The 21679-nt window shown below is 37.9% G+C and overlaps 1 protein-coding gene across 2 annotated transcripts in view; it reads left to right on the top strand.

Annotated features, from left to right (window-relative positions):
* Positions 1–21679, top strand: part of LOC121420494 — a 47665-nt gene that overhangs the window by 5255 nt on the left and 20731 nt on the right. For both annotated transcript variants that reach the window (XM_041615153.1, XM_041615151.1), the window contains exon 2: positions 19766–21427. In XM_041615153.1, the coding sequence (XP_041471087.1) occupies positions 20050–21427 (1378 nt within the window). In that variant the 5' untranslated portion in view covers positions 19766–20049. The remainder of the gene's footprint in view (positions 1–19765; positions 21428–21679) is intronic.

Genomic DNA, 21679 nt, shown 5'->3' with positions numbered 1-21679 from the left:
TGTCAAGCTGGTTCTTGCGAATCTTGTCACATAGCTTTTGCACATATTTTTTAGGGCTCAACTTACCCCAAGGTTTGGGCAATTTGAGACATTTGACTCTTTTTTTTCAAAGATGACGATGCCTTCATTGTGAGGGGTAGAAAGTTACATATTGGAAAAAATAATGTTTCCAAATAAATGCAAGTTACTTATTTCTACAAGATTATTGGTCATATTGGTCCTAAGTTACCTAACATGCAAAAGGCAAAAAAATTGTTCACTCTCTCCTTCCCCTACCTGACATCAAAATACAGCCCCAGTTTGATCGTATCCAGGGGATGTGACACTTATTCTTGTTGTGAATTTTGTTTCTACATTTTCTCTATTTTCTCAACATGTGGCACTGATATAAATTGTCTTTTTTCATTTCAGGTTGTACTGTCGAAGCATTGGAGGCAAAGCATGAGGAAATCATAAATGATGAAACCTTGGAGACATAATGCAAATGTACATAAGCATTTGGAGGACATCTACATGTATGCCAGAAAGATGACTTGGGCTGTGTGTTACCGAGCTGACCTGAACATTCGTAACAACACAAAAATCTTCGCAGAATGTGCCATGCGCATAATGAAGGATCAGATCCTTGAGAGGACCAGCTGGTCGTCTTCATTGTCACAAGGGTGGAGATGTATTATGAAAGACGTCTTATCGATGTCTGCAATAACAGACTGGACAGGGTGCTCTAGTCGCGATTTCTGCCAAGTATTGCAACTGGATCTGAGATTGATCCCAACACTTTACATGAATTAGAGTCATCCTCTCAATCACATAAATTTGAACTGATGGGTCTCCATAGCTCTGCATGAGTCTCATCTGATATTATATATGTCTACTTCATGGCATTCTTTCTCTCTGTCTCTACAGGTAGCCCATGTACATGTAAACATCAATACCTACATGTAGTTGTCAAGAAGTTCGACATCCGTTGCTGCTGGAACTTCATTTCTGCCAATGATGTACCACTGAGGAAACTGTTGTACAAGGTGGCCACAGGCTGTGCAAATGCCCCAGAAGAATGGTTTATCTCTTTGAACCATCAAAGTGGACCAAAACAAGCAGAAACCAACTTGATAATGGAGTCCATAAGCAATACAACTTATGAAAATGATGGTATTGATGAACACAGCATGGACTCGATGAACGATGGGGAAAACAGAAATGAAGAAGCTGTCTGCACAGATGTTGAGATTTCAGACAATGGACACGATGCTGTTACGAATCCATGGCTAGCAAGTTTACACTTGCAACACTCTCTTCAAAACCAATTTGATACACGCGGTTGCACATCAAAATGAAGTGCTGAGAATGGAAGTGACCCAATACTCAATGAGCTAAACAAGGGATTTCTTGCTTTACAGCAAAGCTACATAGGAGACTAAGAATTCCTTGGAGGACCAGTACATAAATTCACCAAGAAACTTCTGAAACTAAATTCTAGAACGAATACTGGGTTAGCTTCCATGCTTGAACCCCCATTCCACAGAGAACAAGACCGTTGTAAGACCTCAACAATCTTATGTCTTTCAGTGGTCTTTCAATGGTCTCCATTCTGTGGAATGGGGGCCTTACTCTGGGGTGGCAGGTGCTCTTGGCAAGAAAAAATATCTCTAGTCAGTATGCAGACAATTGGTGTTCAGCCAACTGCATGATCTAGGAGAAAGATGGTTGGTGGTGGCAGAAACCGCATTGGTGCTGGCAGACCGTCAAAGGATTGTTTGAAAACCAGGAAAGAAACTGCCGTTCAGTTCTCAGCGTATTCCTAGACGCAAAGCATAACGTTAGTGAATGTGTTACAAAATAATCAATCTCTTGGTAAAGCACATTCTACAAAGTAATGGCCGAGCTCTATTGAAATAACTACCCTTAGTGATATTTTCCTTTCATGACTTCTAAGAATGTTTTTGTTTTTAATTGTTAAAAATTTTGTCTTGATGTTTAGCTGATTATAAACATACATTTCTCAAACCAGCAGTTAAGATTTTAAGCACCCTCTATCCCACTACTGAAATCCTCTTTGAATACTTATGATTTTTTCTCGAATTATTTTATCTTTTAGCATTTTCACATGTCACACTTGTTCACAAATATTTATGGGTGGACCATGGATGCCACAAAATTGTAACGAATAATAATTATTCATGTTGAGAATTTTTGGACCTGCAGAGTTTGATTTTTTTTAAAAAGGATTCTGACTAAATATCATGTAATGTTATCAAGTTGAGGAATTAAACTAAACTTTGGGAAGTAACATTTTTGTTTATGTAGATATATATTCTAAATTCATGGACAAAAGTGGTTTGTTGGTCCTAGTTGAAACCCAGTTGGGAAATGCTTTAGCGATAGTAAAAATTGGTATAGTGTCCTAATATTTCTATCTACCAGTCTATATGATGGAAATATTATATGTGGTCTTGTGTCAAGTATTTATATTTATATAAATATAATATATATATTCCAATATTAATATTCGGTCCTTTGATATTTTCATTGATAATATGAAAATCGATCAGAAAGAAACAAAGTTTCTAGGTGTAACTGTCGATGATAAATTAAACTGGAATACACATATAGCTAATATTGTTACTTCGGTTTCACGTGGAGTCGGTGTATTATATAAGGTCAGATGGTTTATTCCTCGCCAAACATTATTTACTATATATAATTCTATCATACTGCCTTATATTTCATATTGTAATGTTGTATGGGCTTGTCAAAAAACAAAAATCAACTCTTTATTTCTTCTTCAGAAAAAAGCTGTTCGTATTTGTACAAACTCAGACTGTCGAGCTCATTCAAACCCATTGTTCCACAAACTTAGAACCCTAACCATACATGACATTCATTACCTTCAAATTGCTCTTTTCATGTACAGATTCCAAATCCGCGAACTTCCTGACAACCTTTTAAAAATGTTCCGTTTCAATACAGGTCTATTCGACATACTGGCCCCGACATTTGGAATTCCCTTTCTATTTATATTCGTTCATGCCCAACAAAAAATTCCTTCAAGAGGCAAGTTAAAAATTTCCTTATTTCAAAATATGAAACGCAAGGCTGATAATAATGTCATGTATGTTTATTACCACTGCATGGTTACATAATGTACCACCACACATATGAAATTCATTTTTGTTTTACTATTGTTTATATTTATTATGCAAACAAAATACCTCACGAACGAGTCTTCGTTATCAAACATGTCTTGTTATATATTGTTAAAAATTCTCCTCATATTTCTCTCTTTCTATTCAGTTCTTTCCTTCCCACTCTGTTCTTTTCACCCCTCACTCTATCTCTCTTGCTCTTCTTTTTACTCTTTGTTGATGTTCGCATCATTGAATATATTATTTTAGCCAATGTATAATTATGTATCTTTGTATTCTTTTTTCTCATGGAACATCATTTTCAAGCTCTTAGAGCTTAAGATGCTCCATTCATGTATATATATAAAAAAAATGATTATACTAATATGAATATAATGTAATGTTTAAAATGATGTATATATATGAATAAAATCAATCAAAATATAAAATCAATCAATATTCATGTGCAGGTTTTGATAAGTAACTGAGATGGAAACTGCTTTAGTATTTTGTTTAAGAGTGAAACACTAGTGGACTTTGGTTTAATCGTCTTCATGAGAGGATAAGTTTATACAATTAAAGTTTTTGTTTCTTAAACGTGCGAAATATAGTTTACATTAAATCATTAAATGCAAGGGTGCACACTATTGGTCAGCTGATTACTGACTGGCTTACAAATGATTCAATGCATAAATTGTGCAATTATATGCTCATTTTCTCTTTCATGATGATGATGATAGCGGTGATGATAATGCTGACGAAATTGATGCTGATGATTCTTCTAGTGATGAGGAATTATGATTATTATGATAATCGTGATGATGTACTACATGTTAAAGTTGATGTTCTTTGTTAATGTTGATTTTGATGGTTTTATGTCGATAGCTGTATTGATGATTGTGATGATGGTGCTAATTATGATGGTAAAGGAAAAGACCACCCCAATAAAAAGTTGATTTGAATAAAAGGAGAAAAATCCAACAAGCAGAACAACGAAAATTTCATCATCACAATCGGATGTAAAATAAAAAAAAAAAGGTTATGACATTTTAAAGTTTCGCTTATTTTCGCATAACAGTTATACTGTATGTGCATGCTGGTCAGTATGCCGATGAGCAGATTGATGACTTCAATCACTCACTATTTGTTTTGTATTTTATTATATGAAAAAAATCTAATTTTCTTGTCATTGTCATGTGAAGCAAATTGTAATTCTCCCTGAACATGTGGAATGACCATCATGATTAAGTTAAGTTGATACTTGTCAAATCTGTAAAAATTGAAATATTGTATGTAATTTAAATAAAAAAAACACCCAAAAATAGTGAGTGAGGGACATCATCAACTTATTTGCATAATGAGTTGTGCATACAACTGTTCTGTTAAAAAGAATAAGCGAAATTAGGAATGTCATAACTTTCTTATTTTACATCCGATTTTCAGCGGTGAAATTTTCAGCATTTTGCTTGTTTGATTTTGCTATATCAGTTACAATAAACAATATTCTGGGGTGGACTTAACCTTCAAGATGCTGTTGCTTCTACATTATATTACTTTGATGAATGATGTGGATTATAATGATGACTACATGTATATGATGATTTTAATGATCTTTAGAATATCATTGTCAGATGAATTATCAGTCATCTTCGTAATCACGATCGATGACTACCATCACTTAAACGTCAATGTCTTATGAATTGTCAAATCCAAAAACACCAATGGCATACTGATAATTTTGTAATAACCTATGGAGCTTTAAAGAACGTAACTAAAAATCACTCCTAAATTAAACAGGGAAGAGTGGGATAAATAAGGCCACCTTTTTGTATAATTCCAATTATATCTTTTTAATGTAAAGCAGTAGATATGTTAGATGTCTATGACTAGATCTAGAGTAGACCGACATTATTCATTAGATGTGTTAAATCAATTGGTTTGAAACGATAATTAAACATTTAGTAACAATTATATTGTTGCAATTTAGTTATTTACCAAAACTCCCCCATTTTATAATAGACTAATTAATCCCATCCAATATTATGGGGGGAAAATATTGGATTGTATTTTCTACTGTCAGTTATATTATTGTGTACGTGTTTTTATTGGTAGTGGACACATACTTTATCCTACTCAAGACAGTGTTGCGATGTCTACACCACATGCATTTTAAAGTTTCAACAGATGTAACCATAGAATTTTAATTATGTATTAGCCTCATATACCCCATTGGACATGTTGAGTTCACAGGCATCCAGTCAGAAAAAAGGGAAAGTGGTGAAATTTACTACAGTTATGGCATGCACATGACAATAATACTTTATATAAGTTAACTATGATTGACACGTGCATTCCACTGGACTGTGACACCTTTGGCTCTGCTGAAAATCTGTGCTGAGGAACATTTGAGCTAAAAACTAACATGTGGCCTTATCTACCCACTCTCCCAAATCTCTAGATTAGAAATAACAATTTCTGTGTCAGTATTGTCTCAATACAATTTTGATTCCTTTTTAGTTTGATAGCACTCTTATTCATTCCAGAGCTAAAAAAGAGAACTGAGGAAAAGTAAGTCCACGAGCATGCGTACTCTTACTCCGAAGACGCATGCATGAATATTCATATCATGTCGACCGAAAGATCGAGAGGAAAAAAAACAATCGTCTCTGATTGGCTGTATGCAAATGAGTTCGTATTTTGGTCCAGAAATATGGTGGGAAAAATAATTTCGCGGGCGGGAGTGGACATGTGCTTGTGAAACTTGGGGGGGGGGGGAGACAAGGCCCTGCCTCTGATCTGGATAATAATAGTGAACTGAAGGTATTCATTTGGAAACCATCACTGAAGCTGAATGCCTATGATGTTTATGTTAGATCTATATAGATCTACATGTACTGTATATTTTCATGCACTCGTGTTTGGCTAGATCTAGTCTAAACACTTATTTTTAATCATTTGTAACAATGATCAATAGCCAATCAAAATTAGAGATTCCGACCATTATCATAAATGCATGACAAAGTTATGAAATGGTAACTTTTAAGAAGCGGGACCCAGGTACCCATTCACCTCACCTGGGTTGAGTGCAACAGAATGTGGGTAAAATTCTTGCTGAAGGAAAAACACGCCATGACTTGGAATCGAACCCATGTCCCTCAGATTGAAAGTAGAGAGTTACCTTTACCCGAGATTCTGGAAGAATGCTGATGATCCCAGCAGTCGTGTTTCCAGTTCAAGTCCTTCATCCTTCTCATAACCACGAGAAGTCTAGACCACGATTATATGATCATATGTTCTGACTTTTCTGGCACTGTTTCTGCAATTTTTTTTTACTGAGATGGCATTTCCCCCCAGCAATCGGGGTAATTTTTCTTCTTCATGTGTACATGATTTACTTGTTTAGATAGAGGACCTAGAATCCTTAAACATGATACACATTAAAAATACATTTTATGAAATAATAATTCCTAGAACAAAGGAAGAAAAAGTTGAACCTTTGTTCTCAACAAGAAACCTTTGTTCTCAAAGAAACAATCTGAAGAATTACCTCCAAATTTTCGGCTTCTCAACTGAACATTCATGATCGAATTCATTAGCAGTTTGTAACTTTGTTCTCCAATTTTGTTTTGAAACGATGTCAGAGCATGCATCTACATGTAGCAACGCACCTGGCCAGAATTACAGTTTAGATATGAATCAAGTTCTCGAAACCAATCAGATATTATGACATCATGACTCTATTCTGATTTTACAGTTGGCTACTCCGAATGCCTACTCCGAATGCTACTCATGCGGGTGTAATTATGGAGTCTCTGTGAGTGTGACTTTCACATATATTGCGGGTATCAAAAAAAAGGAGGTCATAATGCTTGATTGTTGTGTACATGTATCGTGAGTGAATTGAAAACAAGTACTTGTAGATCGTGAAGTGAAGTATTGTGTACGTTCCCCGCCCCCACACAACTCATTAGATAGAAATTCATCTGATTTGTTACCAACGAACCAGTAACATGCGTTGAATGGGGACATATTGTGGGGGGGATTAAATGATATATTTATATCGCACAGCACACCGAGTGGTGAAAATGTAGAAAAGTCGATAGGCCTTTTTTCTTATCTCTCAAAAGGAACCAGGGGACCAACAGCTTAAGGTACTCTCCGAGGGACCTGGTAATGAGAATAAAGGTACCAGCGCGCCACTTGGGAATCGAACCGGGACACTCACCGATATCCGAACCCACCCCCCCCCCCCTCGCTCTACTGACTGAGCTGTATTCTTACTTGTACATGTAGCTTTGGATTTGGGGGGCCTTTTACCTACAATATGCGATGTTTCTTCGACCCTAACTCCGTCCTACATGTACGTTTAAATGAAACCCTCTATCAGTTATTCTGTAGAAAGTATTGAGAAAGCAAAGTGATCTGATCCAGGGTAGGGGTGGCGTCCAGGGTGGGGGACCTATAGGTGATGTCATTTTCTCAAAACCATTGAATCATACGTGTATTGTCGAGTTAAACGACCCAAGGTCTCCTTTTATTTTTCTTCTCTCTCTCTCCCTTCTCTCTCTCCGTTTTTTTTTTTTTTTTTTTGGGGGGGGGAGGGTACTGCTTGAAAAATCGTAGGGAGCGCTTGTTCCCTGTGGGGCCGACCCTACTTAGGGGTACAGTTCGCAACTTCGCATCACAAACCTTCTTTTTCTCCAGAACATCTCTTCATCTTTACCCTTTACCAAAACATGCCAATTATGCCACCCCTCTCCAATTCCCTATTTCAACTGTTCACACCCAGTTTTCCAGAAGAAACTTGGACAAAAAGTTATCTAAAATGACGTGGTGTCGGTTTGGCCACGCCACTTGTTATTAGAAAGACATTGTGAAATCGTCCATGTGTTTGCTTTTATAATGGTACTATTTATTTTGTGTGTACCTGGGGAAAGGAAATGGAAGGAAACCAAACATAAAACTAAACCATCACGTGTATAGCTATCATGGGTAGAGTAAACAATGCTCCGGGAAAATCATATAGAACTCGGCTATAAATAATAACAATAGACCTCGAGATTTGTTGACATTGACTCTTTTGGTCTAAAGTTCGAGGATACTTTTTTAGGGATGTGGTGCATGTTAACACCACTGGCGGATCCAGTTGGGGGTAAAACAAGGGACGCCCCCCGCCCCCTCCATTATACAATTTTGAGAATCACTCATCAATTATTTCTCAGTCCCAAGCAACTTATCCGCGCCCCTCTATCTAAAATTTGCTCTTCGCGCCCTCATACAGTATATTTGTAAACTGGATCCGTTATTGGGTAAAACGGTTGTGGATAAAATCAACTTTATGCCTAAATGTATTTCGGTTTTTTTCTTCTTGTAAGGTGTGTTTTTGTGTCTGTGTTGAATTTTGTACATCATGCCATTGCGTGCAAGACTGCTGCCTTGTATAAAAGTTGCGAAAAGTGTTTTGTGATCAAAGAAGACATGAAATTTAATGAAAATTGTAAGTGCGATTCCAGTATGTTTGTATGTAGAAGTTGCTTGATGAAGTGCACTATAACGATGGGTGGAGGGGGCGGGGCGCTTACTCAAGTAGTAACGTTAGGGCTTAGTTTTTCGCACAACATCCTACACGACAGCAAATGATTATACATGTATATTACTTTTAATAGTATACATCAGGCATTCTTTTCAATACTTTGACCGATTCATTGTTGTGCAGAGCTTATGCATGTGTGGTACATTAAAATGCAATGAAAATGTGGGCGTGGATTCGTCTCCTAGGTAACGCAGCCGATACAATGGTTTGACCTTTTCTTCTCCAACCCGGGGGAAGAAAATTCTGATTATCAGGAGATTATTAACGACTGGAATAAACTCAGATAACTTTAACTTTCCATACAAGCGATGCAATGTACATGTATACTTAAAGGTCAAGTCCACCTCAGAAAAATGTTGATTTGAATCAATAGAGAAAAATCAGACAAGCACGATGCTGAAAATTTCATCAAAATCGGATGTAAAATAAGAAAGTTATGACATTGCAAAGTTTCGCTTATTTTTAACAAAATAATTATATGAACGAGCCAGTTACATCCAAATGAGAGAGTCGATGATGTCACTCACTCACTATTTCTTTTGTTTTTTATTGTTTGAATTATACAATTTGACGATTAGGACCTCCTTGTCTGAAGCACAAAATGTTAAAATAATCGAATTCCACGGGTTCAAGGAGGAATGAAACTTCATTTCACATGACATTGACGAGAAAATTAAAATATTTCATATTTCATATAATAAAATACAAAAGAAATAGTGAGTGAGTGATGTCATCAGTTTCTCATTTGCATACCGACCGAGATGTGCATATAACTGTTTTGTGAAATAAAGCGAAACTTTAAAATGCCATAACTTTCTTATTTTACATCCGATTTTGATGAAATTTTCAGTGTTATGCTTGTTGAATTTTTCTCTTTTTATTCAAATCAAGTTTTTGTTGGGGTGGACTTGTCCTTTAAAAGAAAGCGCTTGAAAATGGTAGCTTTTTATGGGAGAGGCAAGTTACTCGGTTTATGGTGTAAATAGTAAAAAACTGCCAAACGATTATCAGGTACTATTTAGGGTCCTATAAAGGCGACCTGCATATTTCTAGAATAAAAAGCTCATTGACATTTTTTCAACGGGAAGGGTCTACTCCTTTAGTCCTTTCCTTATACATGCACACCCGACATATGCTTCTTGGTCTTCATTTCTGCGCGATTATTTGGTTAGTTATTACCATTTTTTAAAATACGTATGTTTTCTTTTGAGGAGCAAAGTAAAAATAATAAAAAAGTACATTGAAGTATGTGAACATGTTATGTTTGGGGTATAACTTTGATGAATGTATATTAGGTAATGTATATAAAGGGGAAAAACGCGAGGATCAATTGATGGTTAAAGATTTTGTCGTTGATGTGTACAGAAATAAAGGTTTAGTTGATCTCTCCCCATTTTTGTGTCAGTATAGCCTACAGACGCTTACCCCCCCCCCCCCCGGGGCTTAAGCGGCGAGAAGGGGGTCCCCCCCCCCTTCTCACCGCTTAAACCTATATGTACAATGAAGACATCTCCGTGTCTTTATGACACAGTCGCATTTCTCCTACGGCTTCCGTACCAGCTACAAAGAGGTGGTTTGTATGTGGTATGGGAATGTGACTGCTGCATTACTCTCCGTGACTGCATTTATCATGCTTTATTATTTTGTGATTACTGTTCTTAATCACAGGCTCACCCACACGGATGATCAGCATGACATTTTGTGACAGTTGTCAGCACTGACAATTTCAGTAAAATACTTGGTTTTTGTTGGATCAGAAGCTCTGGTCGCTGACTGCGCATGATCAGACGAAGGTCATTTGTACTAAAGTGACATGGGGCCCTTTGCAGAAAGAGTTGCAATCAATTGCAACTCTACAAATCAGGCGCAACTTGATTTTCAACCAATCAAAAGTGCGCATTCGGGACTTGCGACTGATTTTTTGACTTGCGTCTGATTTTTTGACTTGCGTTTAAACGCAACTCTTTCTGCAACGGGCACCTGGTGGTTTAAAATCTAATGAGATAAGCACCAATTTTGATGTCTTGATTATTTATATATTCTATTGAATTGTGGTTTTCATTTACATCAACAAAAAACAACAATGCGTCCACGAGCGACTGGTATTTCACAGTTTACAACATGCTATGATATGCATTCAAAGTAGGAATGCAACAAATGCCTTCATAAGGTGTTCATTGATGTGCTGTTCTAGGCACCCGGTCTATTCAAATTCTTCATCCTGCTATGTAAGGCAAGCTTACATAATATCTTGCTTTGAAATCTGCCTATCATAATGAAAGAAATGGAAGGTCATGTGACCAAAATTGTCCATAGTGAACTACGAACTGGTCTGTTTTAGTAAAATACTTGGTTTTTATTGGATCAGGAGCTCTGGCCGCTGACAGTAACAATTAAACTGCCGAAGAAAGCCAACTTGTCAGTGATGAAAAATTGCACGAAACGTCGCGTCCCCAGTAATATCTTTGCACCCATCCCCAGTCTGCTTGATGTTAGGGGAATGCCCCTGTATTGCTGTTGTGCGCGCCGTGATGTAATGGCACCATAGAGATGTATATTATCAATATACATCTCTATGAATGGCACCCACTACACTGCACTGTATACACATACATGTACATGTAGCATGATGAATTTGAAAAGAAATGACACAACTGCATTTAGATCGACGCAATAAACATGAACAATGCCACAACCCATAAGATTAGGCTACTTGCGCAGGAGTAGTCCAAGTAGACTAAATCGTTTTGTGCCTGACTTCGAGATTGCAAAGACTAATTCTTCACTTTCCCTTGTTTTCTAATTGTAATAAAGACATGGTCTGCAGCAATTTGATAATGGATTATCATGAATAAATAGGATAAATATGGGTGTATTTGTTTTTGTTTTTTCACGAGAAGAGGGCGGTTGTTACAAACTCAAGAGTCTGCTTTTGCAGACTATACTTGTGACGTAAACAGGGACTTGCCCGTTTGCAAGGGTGGTGTTTTTCGATTATCGTGTCGCATTGCTGCACGTTTGTCTATGGCAACAACAATTAAAATCTGTAATCAATGAACACAAGTGATATTACTGCTACATCGATGCATACTTAACCTTGATCTAGTTCAAGGTAAAATGAACGAAATCAGTAAACTATGATATACTGTTATTCGCATGAAACTCATGCATGCTCGTCCCGATGCTCGTCGTGATTCAATTTTCCACATGGAAAGAATTGCTCGCACCAGGAGCGTACCTAGGAGTTTCCACCGGGGGGGGGGGGGGCAAACCCGTCCGCCGAAAAAAATTTGCCGACCCCCCCCCCCCCGGCGGAAAATTTGACAAAAAAAAGAAAGGTCTTCAATCCTAAATAAAGGTTTTCGTTCCAGAAAAAAAAAGAAAGTCTTCAAGCTCGTCAAGGGGGGGGGGGGGGCGAAATAGATATTGTCGAAATTTCCCGTACAACACGTATGGAATCGCCCCAAAGGGAATACGAACATATTTGTACATGCAGTGGTAGGGGTAGACTTCAGCATTAAACTTCTACAACCATGACAATACGAATTTAGAATATCCACCGAACAGGGACCGAACATCAATACATTTCACTTGCTACATGTATGTTGCCATGCATGATCGTTCGCCCCGGGTCGTTCGCCCCTGGATGGGTTATCTCTCTTCCTATTTAAAGCTAGTTTCCCGCTTTTGATTAAGTTTTATTGTCCAAAATGGGGTCGAGTCTCGCCATTGTAAAGGTTTAGATAGCTGTGAAGCAACGCAGACTGCAATGTAGAAAAATTGTATGAGCACTGTATTGTGTATGTCTTTGCAATATGCTCCCAGTACATCTTTTCTGCATGAGGTCAATTCCAGCGTAACGGACATGACATTCAGACGAATTTTTGTAATTCAAATGTTTATACAGTAGAACTAGCAGTCTTTTGATATTTATTGTTACTAAGCTTATCAGACACATTTAAGTATCAGTTACATACACATAAAATTTCAAATCGTTTCATTGAACAGTGGCGGAAAAATTGCACTCTTTGTGAGCGTAACGGACATGACACGAAATGGACAAAGCATTTTTACCTCCTATTGCTTATCAAAATTCCTGTGAATTCTTAGATTGCGTGTACCTGACATTGGTGTTAATTTAACCTTAAGATCATGCTCTATCCATAAAATGGTGTTTAACAACAGTTTTGCAGTGCATTCTGTATTCCTAGCTCAAAATGTAGCGTAACGGACATGACACACGAAGCGTAACGGACATGACAGTTTTGTCCACTTTTTGTAAGCGAATATAATTATTTTATTACAAGATATGGTACAAGTCTAATTGTTTACATGTTAAGGCTAGAGGTTAGAGACACATATCATAACTGGTAATCTGTAATATCTCCTATTATTTTGCAATTTGAGAGGGGGTCTTTTTGTACAATATTTATAAAACAAAAAATATTTAGAAAAAAAATTATTTTACACCGGTCAACAACAGTTAATGAGTATTTTCCAGTTTCTACCATCCACCACACCTAATTAAAGGAGAAAAAGTTGATAGAAAAAATTATTTTTTATTCATGCCCTAATATTTGATAGTATACTAGCGTAACGGACATGACACCCTTGCGAAGTGAACTTCATCAGCACTTCTTAGTTTGAAAATGAAAGAAATATCAATAATGAATGTAATTATGTAACAGCAAAGTACCTTTACTAACACTCTAATGAAAAATATGTAGATATTATTAGCAGGTATCATTAAATTAATAGCTATAGCCTAAGTGATAATTTTATATAGAATACAACGTTTATCGTACCACTACGATCGACACACTGAGAAGACCAAATCTCATTTTTTGTGAGAAGAAAACAAAATTTACCAGACCTGTATAAATCCAATAAGAACATATTATGGAATGTATTGTATGATAAAGAACATGTACTAGTATTAATGTCAGTTTTAAGATTACAAAAAATGGTATTAAAATTTAATAGCAGTACCTGGAAACCGGTCTTTCATTATCGATTATGCATGAGTTTAAAGGTAATCGGAATGCTTGTAAATAGCTTCTGAGATTTTTTTTCATTCAAAATAACTATCATCCTGAGTATAATCATCCTTTCATCAAATCTTGGATGTTCTAAATCTTACAATCTTGCTTGCTGACAAATGTGGCTGTATCTAATTTCGTTGTATTGTCCGCGCTGCTTGTGTACAATCGAAGATACATCATTCAAATCGTGATTATGGCTGACCAAAATACTATGATGACATAATTTATTGATCGCGCCACATTCTTTCCCTTTGCTTTGTGATATTGCAAAGAAGTGCCACTGTAGATTCATGGATTCATAGAGCTACATGTACATCATGAAACACAGATATCCGAATACAAACTTGCTTTTAAATGTGATCCCATGCCATCACTGAAGAAGTACATGTAGAGGTTGGTGAAAGTCAGATACTTTGAAGTAATATCATCAATGATCATTAATTCACAGTTGGAGTTTTATCATGCTCCAAACTGTCAGTGCAAGAACCTAAGATAATCAAATGTTTGTTCAAACACGAATGATGCAGATTATGATCTGAGTATGTTGCCAGATCTAGCTGCATCTTATCCTAATATTATGTAACATACCGTTAATTCTCAGAAAAATCTACCAGAACAAGAGCTGAACTTTCATCATTCACCAACTTCTAAAAATAGCTTGAATGACATGCAGATTCTAGGAAATATTACATTCAGCTATCCTCAAACAATTGAGACTAACCTCAGTCTGTGACACTGAGCCTAATATTTTGTTTTTGTAAATGCTGCCATTTGCCATAGGGGAAGGCGGGGTAAGTTGAGCATAGGGGCAAGTTGAGCCATCAGCCCCAGGCCAATAATGAATGAGTCAGACATTGTGGTGGTGTCATGTATTGATGACCCATGTAGCATAACCCCTAACCCCACCACATTGTTTTCAACTTTGAAAGAAAAAGTTGTTTTTTAGAGGGAAAAATATGAATTTCAGCCAAAAAAGTAAAAAAGAGTGTGAAATAGATAAGTGCTTTATAAACATACGCATCTTTAAATATAATAAAGACACGGATAACAACATTATTAGTCCAGGTATGGATCTTCAATCTTGTCATAGTCTTTTATATGATGGATGCATAATAAATGTGTGGATACAAAATTATCGCACTAAGTTCGGACTGGGGTAAGTTGAGCCAAACAGCATGGGGCAAGTTGAGCCATGGTAATTCCTATGGTAATGTATCTTAAAAAACAAACAAACCATAAAATCGATTGAAATGCTGGCTGGAAGGAGCAAATTTACATGACTGCTCTTTTCCTTTTAAAGGATGTTAGTATTTATAGAGAATTAGCAAGTGAAAAGACTTTAAACAAAAAATTGACATGCTGGTTCTCCCTTCATACATTTTGTACATAGTTTTTGTGGCTCAACTTACCCCAGAAGGTGGCTCAAACTTACCCCATATATGGGGCAAGTTGAGCCATTTGACATCGTTTTTTTCAAAGGTCACGATGACTTTCAGTGTGGGGATAGAAAGTTATATATAGGTGGAAAATATTTCAGAAGAATTAAATTTCAAGGCAAGGTACTTATTTCGACAAGATTATTAATCATATCAATTCTAACATGCAAAAAGCAAAAACTGTCACAACTTACCCCGCCTTCCCTATATAAGGCGTCATGTCCGTTACGCGAATTGTCATGTCCGTTACGCCATTTTATGAAAATGAGAAGTGGTAAGGGAAAACGATTGCTACACATGCATGGTAGGGGGTTTAATTCTAACATAGAATCTGAATCTGCAGTACCTTTAGACAAATTTCCTGTAAGCTGTGAAAACTTTAAGTGAAAAACGTAACGGACATGACACTGATAATGGTAAAGAAATCACACAAATCTGAAGACAGATTTCTGTAAAATTGATGAATGGCATAAAATTTAACGATTATTTTCTGTTGATTTAAACATTAATCAACTATTCAAAAGTTAAAAGAGACCTCTGGGACCTTGTTTGCTTTTAGTAGAGACAGGAAAGATGAATTGTTCAAAAATAGCCACATTTTTCAAATTTTGCAATATACTATTCTATTTTTTTGATGATGGAAAGAACTACAAAATTTTATCAATATTGCGATTTTTCTATTGGAAATTGAGACTTTATAGATTACTTTTTAAGAAAATTTGACTGCATAAGTGAAATCTTAAACTTCATTTTTTCTCTAAAGTGAACATTTTCCATGGAATTGCCCATGACCGACATTTCACCTTGGCCTATTGTCCATGATGATTAACAGCAGCAACAACAACACATAAAGTAATTCGTTTCGATGAGAAACAAATTAAGGATAGAATATAATTATTGTGCTCTGTCAAATTCAGAATACACTGTAAAAACTGTGGTGTTAAAACTTGACACCAATTGGTGTTAATGGAGGACCACACCCTGAGGTGTTAAAATTACACCTGAAAGATTGAACATAACACAAAGTGTTTAAATGTAACAATCAAAGGTGTTGTAATAACACCTCTAGGTGTAAAACTAACACCACCGGTGTAAAATAACTGGTGTGGTCCTCTATGTACACCGGTTAACACCACAGTTTTTGCTGTGTAAGACTAGAGTTGTACGCAGGCCTACAGAACAAGGTTTTGAGGTTGAAGATAATGAAAGGGGGACAGACACTAGTCTGCTATGCAGACTCTGAATGGCTCGTGATGTGGGAACTCAGCTCGCGAAGCGCGCTCCCTGCACAGCAAAAACTGTGGTGTTGACCGGTGTACATAGAGGACCACACCAGTTATTTTACACCGGTGTTAAATTGGTGGTGTTAGTTTTATACCTATAGGTGTTATTACAACACTTTTGTTGTTACATTTACACTCTTTGGTGTTACGTTTAATCTCTAGGGTGTAATTTTAACACCTGAGGGTGTGGTCCTCTATTAACACCAATTGGTGTCAGTTTTAACACCGCAGTTTTTACAGTGTGAAAGGGGAAGCGTAGCGAGCCATCAGACCTATGGCCCGTTGCAGAAAGAGTTGCAATCAAACGCAACTCTAAAAATCATGCGTAACTTGATTTTCAACCAATCAACAGTGCGCATTTGGGACTTGCGATTAATTTTTTGACTTGCGTTTAAACGCAACTCTTTCTGCAACGGACCCCTGGTCTGCCATGCAGACTCCTTAAATCAGGTTTGATACACACGCTGCAGATGTGGGTCTACAATTGTAGACTAGACAATATCATGTCCCGAAAGAAGGGACAAAGATGGAACAAGGTCAAAGAAAAGCCACTGAGATGGGGAGAGAGTAACAGAGTAACGTGGGGAGGGGGGGGGGGTCAAAGTAGATTAGTTAAAGCAGAAATAAAAGATGTGGGAGGGGGGGTATATGGGATTGCAATTAGAACACAACGGATGCTTGTGTCTTTTGAATCTTAGAGTATTATATAAGATTAATTTGTATAGATGTTTTTATAATTAACTAATAAATTCTTGAATGCTTTTCACTCGAAGCACATTCATCATTTGCGATGCTTCAATGTATGCAGCGTCACTTTCACTGCATCGACGCAATCGCTGTGCGGAAGAAAATATTGTACATGTATTGCGAAATATAATTTATGAATATTGCGCAATTCACATATTTGCGAAACAAACCATACATGTAATAAGTATAGTGGTCTCTGTTGCTATTTCCATTGAGCTACTAACGGAGTAATACGCATGTAGCTCCACGCTATTTCATTGCACATAATTTTTTTCTTTAATTACTCGTCTTTACTCGAGTATGCGGCTAGCCGCGCAATACTAGTAATCGATCTCCCCCTTCGCCTTGCTGCAAAAAAAAATAGTAATAAAAAATACAGTCTTGTCAGCTCTGTATGAGTAGTGCAGGCTGAAATGATAATATCTATACTAAATAAGGTAGATTCAAATGAGCATAAAGCTTATGTTGACATTTGAGTCTGATAAAAAAATATCTGTAGACTATTTAAGGTACCATATACGCGCCGCCACCATCAGGATGGGAGAGAATGAATAAATAATAATGTATCAAACTTTTGAATGATGACTACAGTCCCCGCCCCCTTTTTTTGCTCTTCAAAAACTTAGTTCAGCGCCTCTTCTCAATTATTAATGGAACCATCCCATGACACTTAAAGGTCAAGTTCACCTCAGAAAAATGTTGATTTGAATCAATAGAGAAAAATCAGACAAGCACGATGCTGAAAATTTCATCAAAATCGGATGTAAAATAAGAAAGTTATGACATTTCAAAGTTTCGCTTATTTTTAATAAAATAGTTATATGAACGAGCCAGTTACATCCAAATGAGAGAGTCGATGATGTCACTCACTATTTCTTTTGTTTTTTATTGTTTGAATTATACAATATTTCAATTTTTACGAATTTGACGATTAGGACCTCCTTGCCTGAAGCACAAAATGTTAAAATAATGGAATTCCACGGGTTCAGGGAGGAATGAAACTTCATTTCACATGACAATGACGAGAAAATCAAAATATTTCATATAATAAAATACAAAAGAAATAGTGAGTGATGTCCTCATTTGCATACCGACCGAGATGTGCATCTACCTGTTAATTGTGAAATGAAGCAAGAGTTTAAAATGTCATAACTCATAACTTTCTTATTTTACATCCGATTTTGATGAAATTTTCAGTGTTATGCTTGTTGAATTTTTCTCTTTTTATTCAAATCAAGTTTTTGTTGGGGTGGACTTGTCCTTTAAACCCTGAACGAAGATTTGTTTCAATCTCATTCCATAGAAACTCGCTAAAATAACCCGCGTCTGCGCATGTCCCATTTCCAACGGTGCTTACCCGATCGTAGTCTTTAAACCCAGACTCATTTGGAAGAAAACACACCCGAACATCACACACACCAGGCTAGGACCCTGTTTCATAAAGCTTAGTGATTGTTCTTTGGGTTGATTTCTACTCTTTGATGAACGATCCATCGTATAAATCATTCGCTAAGTTTAATGTTACGGGGGTGGGGGCGATTCATACAATAATGTCTCTGCATACTTGATCACCCCAATAAAAATGCAATGGATAATCTGTATTAATGTATCAGCCAGCATCATTCGTGCACAGATATTCTGTGTGAGCTTACCAAATGCGACCGTCTGTATGTTTGCTCTTAGTTTACAAGAAAAAAATGACGTCAATAAAATCCCCGACCCCGAGACATGCCGAGATGGCATTTGTTTTAGGAAACGCTGAATCATTATTTTAAGTGACATTAGTCTTTTGTACTAGGTGATATCATGTGATTATTGATGAAGTGTCATTATTTGTAGAACGTGTAGACTTCTAAAGATATATCATTTCAATTGAAATTGTACAGTAGCTTTCAATGAAAAAACTTGTCAGGTGGGGCAAAAAAAATTGATAAAAGGTCATCAATTTTCTGTCAGGGAGTGTCTGAGAGAGATGAAGGGGAAAGAAAGAAAAACAGAAAGGAAGGAAAGAGAGAGAAAGAAAGAAAGAAAGAAAGAAAGGAAGGAAAGCAAGAAAGGAAGGAAGGAAAGAGAGAGAGAGAGAGAAAGAAAGAAAGAAAGGAAGGAAGGAAGGAAGGAAAGAAAGAAAGAAAGAGGGGAATGAGAGAGGGAGCAAGTTGAGGACTGATTAACCTTCGAGGGAGGAGGAGGGGGGGTCAGGCAAAATAACAAAAAGTGCACAGTGTGTATGTCGGGCAGTCCATTTGCTGTGATTTTCTATGAATAGCCTTCATACTTCAGACACACTTGCTCTACGGTGAGTCGAAAGCAGACGTTTTAACATTTTTCGAACAAGCTACATACATGTATATACATGTAGGTGGTTTGAATAAAGATGAATAAAAGTAAACGGCTGCTTTCGACTCGCCGTACGACCGCCGAAGGGAAATGTAACTGCAGCATATCTTTTCATTATCATTCCGGGGACGACAATGCCTTGATTGTAACGTTTATTTGCTAGCCTAACATTTTTTATTTGTTCTTGTTTTATTTCACACAGATTCCTGTCCATTTTGACGAGACCATCTGAACGTGAGACGCTGGGATAAATAATTAAATAATGGAATCACCTGGCCTAAAATCAAATATGCTTGATTGTTGATATCAGTGGGGGAATTCCCACATCGTGAACTCGGGACATTTGAAGCGTCCGCTGCTCTTACGTTCTGTGTTTGCATAATTGACATGATTTTTGCATGGAAGCTCGTGAATGCGGATATTGAATGCAATGTTGTGTGATAGATTCATGTACATTTATAAGGAAGTTGCTGAGTCAAACTTACAATGAGTGAAGGAAAGGGAGAGATTTCAGAGGTAGATGGCTCCGCCCCTCTTGATTTAAGAGTGAAAAGGGAAGTAAAGTCAGAGCCGACAACAACACCTGTGACGGAGAATGTTCCACTCAATCTATCCAGGCCGGTGCATCCGAAAACTGCCTCTTCAGCACCGCCGGAACAACCAACTCCCGCAGCTCCTCCGCTGCAGATGCTACTACAGAGGGGGACTGGGGATGTTGGGGTCCAGGGCAAGCCAGGGAGTCCAGAAGTACAAGCAGCGGTTGTTCCCCCTCCACTTGTGAAGCACAGTACAAGCGATAGTGGGAGTGTCAGCAAGACAATGCTTGTTAAAGCACCACCCAAATCTACGGCACCAATGCATCACCAGATCAGCGTGGTGCCTCCGCCGGATACGATGGCTATTGGACATGTTGGTGGTGCCCCTTACAAGAGATCAGCTCCCGCTTTTCTTCAGCATGGCTACCTGGTTCCTCCGCATCTAACTCCTCATGCAATCGCACTAGAGACTGTTGTAGGGAGCCCGAAGATACCGTTGGTTACCTCTGAGAGTAATCACGCTTCAGGGAACGTCAAGACAACATCTCCAGCCATTCCCTCGGGACCAACTAAGTTGGCCAAAACAACGCATTTAACGCCACCGGCACTGTCACCCACTAAAAGCCCCAAATCGATAACTGCTCCGTCGGCGTCAGCAGGTGCACCTTCCCCAGCGTCAGCAAGAGCACCTTCCCCAGCAAACTCTCCAGCGCATGAGCACTATGTGAAAGCACCCAGTCCTCGTCCTCACCCGAAGAAAAAGACTTCACCAGTACCGCGGGAAAGTCCCAGTCATGTGGTTCAGGTGACATCAGAGTCTGGTCCTGCCAAAGCCTCTCCAGCCTCGAGCGGAAGACCTGAAAAGCATGGTCCAACTCTTCATGGAGTACACCAATCATTGCCAATGAGCATGGACAGATTAGTAGCACACGGGGCGCCACCGCGGCCCCATGGAACGACTGGACCCCATCCTGGAAATTCGCAGAAGCACCCTCCAGGTCACTCGTCACCTAGCGGTCTGCACTCCCAGGAGGTTCCATCACACCCTCGACCAAGGTTACCGCAGCATCGCAAGAAATCCCCAACCACGTCAACGCCAGCGTCGAAAAGTGCGGTATCGCAGAACCCGGAGCTAACGGCGGGACCGCGTCATGTTTCTGGCTTACCGCAGCATCTACCGCGGCAAGGACCACCTCTGCATGTCTCTCCGCAGCAACTACCGCAGCGGTTACCGATTGGGACTCCACATCACGCCGTACATGCCCCACCAGTGGAAGCACTGTTAACCCTTCGTCATCCTATCACGTCTGGCTCCTCTATTCCAGAAGGTATGTCTATCAGTACTGATGTCTATACAATGTAAAACAAAACCTGTCATTTGTATAACCTCATCTACATGTAGCCTCAACACCAACAAAACTGTCGTTTTAATTCATATGTCACATGTTATGTTGCATTGCCCAATAGTCAATTGCCGATCGAGAAAAAGCAGACTTTTAAAGTCATGCTGATTATATTTTGTATTCATATCGACCAGTTTTAAAATCAAACACTTCAATACGATTCAAGTTTAAAAGTGC

Source organism: Lytechinus variegatus, chromosome 8, assembly GCF_018143015.1.
Source record: "Lytechinus variegatus isolate NC3 chromosome 8, Lvar_3.0, whole genome shotgun sequence".
Taxonomy (NCBI): Eukaryota; Metazoa; Echinodermata; class Echinoidea; order Temnopleuroida; family Toxopneustidae; genus Lytechinus; species Lytechinus variegatus.
This window is presented reverse-complemented; position numbering and strand designations above follow the sequence as displayed.